Source organism: Otolemur garnettii, unplaced genomic scaffold (assembly GCF_000181295.1).
Source record: "Otolemur garnettii isolate 467f Iridium unplaced genomic scaffold, OtoGar3 scaffold00081, whole genome shotgun sequence".
NCBI classification, from domain to species: domain Eukaryota; kingdom Metazoa; phylum Chordata; class Mammalia; order Primates; family Galagidae; genus Otolemur; species Otolemur garnettii.
The window spans coordinates 6,943,312-6,949,703 of NW_003852476.1; the positions used below are offsets into that span (position 1 = coordinate 6,943,312).

Below are 6,392 nucleotides of genomic sequence, written 5' to 3' on the forward strand. Positions count from 1 at the left end.
TTTGGCGCCAAGGTCGTCATAGTGTCCTGTCCTGACATCAAGTGGCTGCATCCTTCAGGCTGTAGATCTTAAGGGAGGCGGTGTGTGTCAGGAGTCTCAGAGGTGGCAGGGGGCTATCTTTGGGAGGCTGGAACATAGCCCTGCACGGGATGCCAGGGGCACGTCTCCAGTAACCTACATAAACCATTCGCTCCCCTTAGTTTTCAGCGATTGCTCCCTAAGAATAGATACAATTTCTAGAAATTGCATAAAAATATAAAATCCTATTTTAAGATTTGTTGAAAGCTTTTTAGCTCCAGACACACATTTCCTTTGAAAGGATAAACCTTTGTGTCACAAAGTAGAGATGCTTATTAGTCATCTCTCTGGGATCTGCAGATTCGTAGACGAAACATCCAACGTCTCATGTATTTTCAAGTGTCAGGCCTAACTGGGTCCTGATGAAGATTTGTCTATCCTTTCCACACCATTCAGGCTGGTCTGCTGGGGGTAGACTTCTCTTAGTCCACATGAACAGAACCCGTTATTAGTCATGGAAATTCTGTGCACATCTATGAGGATGAATAGGCATTGAAATAATCTACATCCAGACCTTCACAGTCAGGTTTGTTTAGCTGTCTTAAGATTGATCTTTTCATCTCCAGTGCTGTTTGAGATTGATTATAGGTATCTGGTGATGGGTCTGAGGTTGTAACTTTAACAGGTATAAGTATTTCTTTCCTCTGTTTCAGCTGAGAAGTTTTGAATGTGAAATATTCACAGCCATTAAGAGACCTCCAGTTTAATTTCTCATCATGTTTATTCTGTAGTTCACATTGAGTCCAGAGTACAAAGGAACTAGTGAGCGGACTCTGTAGACATCAGATAGCTGGCCATGGTGTTGGCCATGGCATCTCAGGATGCCCAGAACTTCTTCCAGCCTTTCTCTTCCTGGATGTCTCGGGTTTATGGAGCTCTCCAGCAAGCAGGAGATATATTATCTGCCTCACTGGTTACCGTAAGCCAACAAGACTCTAAATTGAGTGACAAGGTAGACCAGGACTTAGATGATACTAAGATTCAGGAAACTTACTTTGGACATGAAGAACAAGACAATGATTGGAGCCAAGAGGATGAAAATTCCTTGTTTCTTGAAGTGGATCATTTCTCATGTTGTAATAGTGATGTGCAGGACTCTGGCCAAAGCCCAAGCTCCAGATTTAGCCAACAGGCAAAGGACTCATGTTCCACAGTGTCCCAGGGGCCCAACAAGACCCTTCATGACCAGAAGCCACCACATGTGCTTTCTTCTGTTGCTGAGGAAGGACATCATCTTGAAAAACAAAGAAGTGGTCTGCAGCGTGGCTCTAACAGCCAGCTCCCTGATACAGTAGAAACTATCAATGGAGAAAAACAAGGTAAGCTAGCCAGTTGTTTTCTCTGGGCTCTTCCAAAGGGCATTTCTATTACTTTATTTTGACTTGTTTTTAGTTATCACATGGATTTTATTTTTCTCTCCCTAGTACCTTCCCATATAGTGGCTTCTGATTGAGATATGTAATCCTTAGGAATATTTCCAATATACAAAACTTTGGAAGATCTACGTTTGGGGGCTCCATATTCCAAAAACAATAGCTCTGAGCAAGTGAAATGGTGAGAATGAGTGTGTGGATTCTGTTTGAGAAGCCCCTTGTGCACATGTCATGCTTTTAAAAATATCTTTAAAAATGTTCTTTTTTTCCCCCTCTAGGTTAGGAATTTCTAGATGTTACTATATTATTCAGTGTGAAAATCCTGTGCAAAAAGCCATACTTATTGCAGAATTCTTAGTTGATAACACTCCAAGAACACTTCTCGCAGCGTTTTACTGAGCTGTGATGTGAGATGACAGTAGATGAGGAAATCTTTGAAATAAGAATAGCTTGATTTTCTTTTCGCCCTGAATGGTAAGGACATATTGATAAAAGCTGCCTGTAAAGCTTATGCTTTTCGAACTCGGCCCACATTGGACCTTCATTATGTGAATAATGAATATGATAAAAATGTAATTAAGTCTGTCAAAGGAGCTATAGGGTGTTGCAGCATGAATCCTCCTGCTTCTAATACTCTAACCCTGAAGTAAGGGCATCCTACCCAGCTGAGGGAGTGGACAGTGGTGGTCAGCAGGGTGTGCCTGGGTGGTGGGGATGCACGCAGAGCTCACTCAGGTTAGTGTATCACTTTCAGCAGCCTCCAATATTTTTGCCACCAGGGAGGACCAGTTTCATGGAAGACAGTTTTCCCACAGATGGAGGATGGTTTTGAGATGACTTTGAGTGCAGTACAGCTCCACCTCAGATCATCACGCATTAGGTTCTCATAGGAGCACACAGCCTAGATCCTCACACGCACAGTTACCCGTCGGTTCACGCTCCTGTGAGAGCCTGATGCTGCCAGCATGGTGGGAGTGCAGCTCCGGCGGGGACGTGAGTGGTCAGAGCAGCTGTACAGAACAAGCTCCACGTGCTTTTCTTCTCCTCACTTTGTCCTGTGCAGCCCCGTTCCTAACATGCCCCAAACCGTGCAGGTCCACAGGCTGATGACTGGAGGCTGCAGACTTAACTGTTATAAAAACAAAGTCATTTATTGCCTTCATGTTGGATACAGAAGAATTTGCTCATAGGTCCAAATGGTGAATATTCGTAGTGGAATAGCTTGTAGGTTCTCCATCCATTTTCAGTGGTCCCTCTTAGTCTTATCTTTTCAGGGAATTTGTTGTGTTGTTGTTGTTGTTGTTTATTTGTTCAGCTGTTTGTTTTGAGACAAGTTCCCACTCTGTGGCCTAGGGTGGAGTGCAGTGACCTCACTGTAGCTCACTGCATTGTCAAACTCCTGGACTCAGGCAACCCTATTGTCTCTGCCTCTCAAGTAGCCAGGTAAGACCACAGGTGTACCTCACCTTCCCTGACTAATTGTCCTGTTTTTTGTAGATATGGGATCTCGGTCTAGTTTCGAATTCCTAGGCTCAAGCAGTCCTCTTGCCTCAGCTTCCCACAGTTTGGGGATTACAAATGTCAGCCGTGGCACCCAGCCAGGGAAGTGTTTTATCCAGACAGGTGAAGTCTTGGAAGGAAACATACTTCCACGTGCTTCTATAATGCTGTCTTGATACTGCTGTTCAAACTAAAGTAACATCGAAATGCTAGAATAAATTGGTGAACAAGGTGGGCTGATATTCTTTCTGAACCTGATAAAACATAAGTAATTGCAATTTTGAGTCTTTAAAGATTATCTGTAGAGATAATTCTAGAAATATGTGGGCCAGCAGTAAAATTTTTGAAATTTTCATTTCTGTCATAGAAAATTCTTGCCAAAGTTGAACTATGCGTGAAATTGACATGAATTTGGCTTAATAAATGCTTAACACTTGTTTTGTTATTTTTTTGTAATTGTAAGTTAGAACAAGACAATTGTGTTAATTTTTCCACTAAGAGATCCTGATTCACTAGATTGTCCCCTCCTGGAAGGCAAGGACCCTGCCATGGGTTTGTGTCTGTATCCTTAACAGTGAGAACAGTGTTCAGTATATATTAGGATGCCAAATAATAATTAATGGTGGAATAGCAACAAGGACTGCTAAGAACTTAAGAGGTGGGTACTGTTACTCTCACTGTATAGTTGAGAAAACGGATGCTTAGAGTTTGAAAACATAGCTAAGACCCACATTTAGAAAGAGGCAGAGCTTAGGCACCCTGATTCTAGAGTTTGTATTTACTCTCTCCCCGGCCTCATTTTGAAGGTATAATTTACATACAGTAAAATTTATCCCTGTTGTACAGTTCTATGATTTTTGAAAAATAGGCACAATCTTATAATCACTGCCACAAAGTATAAACTGTTTTATTTTTTCTTAAAAAACTTTCCACGGGGGTACAAGTGAATCTTTCTAAGAGTAGAATATGAACGTTTTAACACAATAACTAAGAAAATGACGTGAAGGCCATGTTAACCAGTTTGATGGAAGTGTTTCAGATTGTGTGTGAAAACACCACACTGTACCCCAGAATTGCATTAATGTACATAGTTACCATTCAATAAAAAAAAATTAATTAAAAAAAAAACCCCACATCCCATCATAGTCAATCCCTTCTCCTATAGCTTGCTCCTGGCACATGCTGGCACACTTTCTGTCTTGATAGTTTTATTGTTGGCAGAATGTCGTACAGATGGGATTTTGCTGTTTGTAGCTTTGTGAGTCTGGCATCTTCTATCATAATGCAACTGGAATTCATTGTGTTGTGTGTTTTAGTAGTTTGCCCTTTCTAGTTGCTGAACACTATCTACTGCATCATTGAGCCAGTTTGATTGATTGTTGTTGATTTCATCAGTTGAGGGATATCTGGGTTGTCTGTAGTTTTGTGTTTTTCTTTCCAACATCAATGTCTATTTCTTTTTCTTGACTGATCACACCAGATAGGAGCTCCATTACCATGTTAGGAAGAGTGATGAGAGGGGATACCCCTGCCTTGATCCTGAACTTAGGGTAGAAGCTTCCAGCCTCTATCACTTAGTCAGTAGGTCCAGGTCTCCACGGATGCTCTTCATTATGTGGAAGAAGTTCCCTCACCTTCCACTTTACTGAGAGTTTTATCGAAAAAGGATGTTGAATTCTGTTACATGTAAGATGATCACATGATTTTTTCTCGTTTAGTGTGTTGAAATGAATTACACTGATGAATTTTTTTTTTGAACATAAGTTTATTTTACATTACAGAGAGGAGAAAGGGAAGAGCAGAGAGCAGGGAGTGAGAAGGGAAGATGGAGGGGGAGAGAAAAAGAATTATCTGAGTTATTAATTTATTTTCTTCTTAAGTAGTTTTTGGTACTTTTTGTTTTTCAAGAATTTTTTCCATTATATCTGTGGTATTAAATTTATGAATGTAGTAGTTCCTGATGTTGGTAATTTTTGTCTTTTGTTGTTCTTGTTGATATGTCTTGGTGAAGGATTATGTGTTTTTATCCCCAAAGAACTAGCTTTTGGTTTCATTATTTTTCGTCTACTAGTTTCCTATTCTTTATTTCATTGATTTCTGCTATTATCTTATAATTTTCTTATATTTTTTTTGCTTCAGCTAAAATTTGTTCTTTTTCCTTTTGTAAAATGATGCATAAATGTCCCTCTATGCAATGCTTTATCTGCATTCAGTAAATATTAATATGTTTTTATTTTCATTTGATTAAATTTTTTTCTAATTTCCTTTTTTATTTCTTCTTTCACACATTGGTTATTTAAAAGTGTTTTGATTACGTTCTGAGTATTGGAGGTAGTCTAGATATTTTCCTATTGACTTCTAGTTCAATTTTATTCTGACTTGAGTACGTACTTTCTATTATTTTCACTTAAAAATATTAAGATCTGTTTTATTACCTTAAGTATGTTCTGATGTTTTGGATATTTAAATTGTACTTGAAAAGACTGTATTTTGCTATTAGTTGTTTAAGGTGATTTTTCAGATTTTCTAATACTTATTTTGTGTATTGATTTTTTGCCTACTGATTTTGTTCTGTTGATCACTGAGGAAGGAGTGTGGAGTGTGGTAGTCTCCGATTCCATTTGTTTATCTCTTAGAATGGTTAAAATAAGGAAATAATTACATTTACCTCATTTATGCTAGTTGAAACACTATTTTTACTTTACTATGCATATATACAACTAGCGAATTATCTTAATGTTTCCTTGAGAAATATTTGTCACTATTTTTGAAAAATATTTTAATTATTTTTACTTCCCTTCGTTTATTTAATTTGAAGCACTCCTCAGTTTTAAAAATTTCTTATACTGAGTATGTGTTGCTAATGCATTATCTCAGCTTTTGTTTTTCTGAAAAATATTTCTTATTTATTTGAAAAATATATTTTATTTAGGTATAGATTTTGTGCGGATGGTCATTTTCTTTCAGCATTTTAAGGATGTCATCTAACTGCCAACAGATTGCGTAATTTTCACTTGAGAATTATTACTTTTCTTTCTCTGCATATAATATAGTTTTTTTTTCTTTTAAACCACTGGATGCCTTCAAGATTTTGTCTTTATCTTTGATTTTCAGCAGAAAATCATACTTTCAGCGGACTATATCTGGGAGTACGTGTGTGTGTGTGGGTCCATGTGGGTAGGTGTGTGTACATCCATGTGGTAGGTGTGTGTGTGTTCATGTGGTAGGTGTGTGTGTGCACATGTGGTAGCTGTGTGTGTGTCCATGTGGTAGCTGTGTGTGTGTTCATGTGGTAGGTGTGTGTGTCCATGTGGTAGCTGTGTGTGTCCATGTGGGTAAGTGTATGTGTGTCCATGTGGTAGGTGTGTGTGTCCATGTGGTAGGTGTGTGTGTGTGCACATGTGGTAGCTGTGTGTGTATCCATGTGGGAGGTGTGTGTGT

At 38.8% G+C, this 6,392-nt stretch overlaps 1 protein-coding gene across 1 annotated transcript in view; it reads left to right on the forward strand.

Annotated features, from left to right (window-relative positions):
• Window positions 1-874: 874 nt before the first annotated feature.
• SYT16 (synaptotagmin 16) overlaps window positions 875-6,392 on the forward strand; it is a 135,611-nt gene continuing 130,093 nt past the window's right edge. Inside the window, exon 1 of the mRNA XM_012807974.1 lies at window positions 875-1,397. Within this exon, the coding sequence (XP_012663428.1) occupies window positions 875-1,397 (523 nt within the window). The remainder of the gene's footprint in view (window positions 1,398-6,392) is intronic.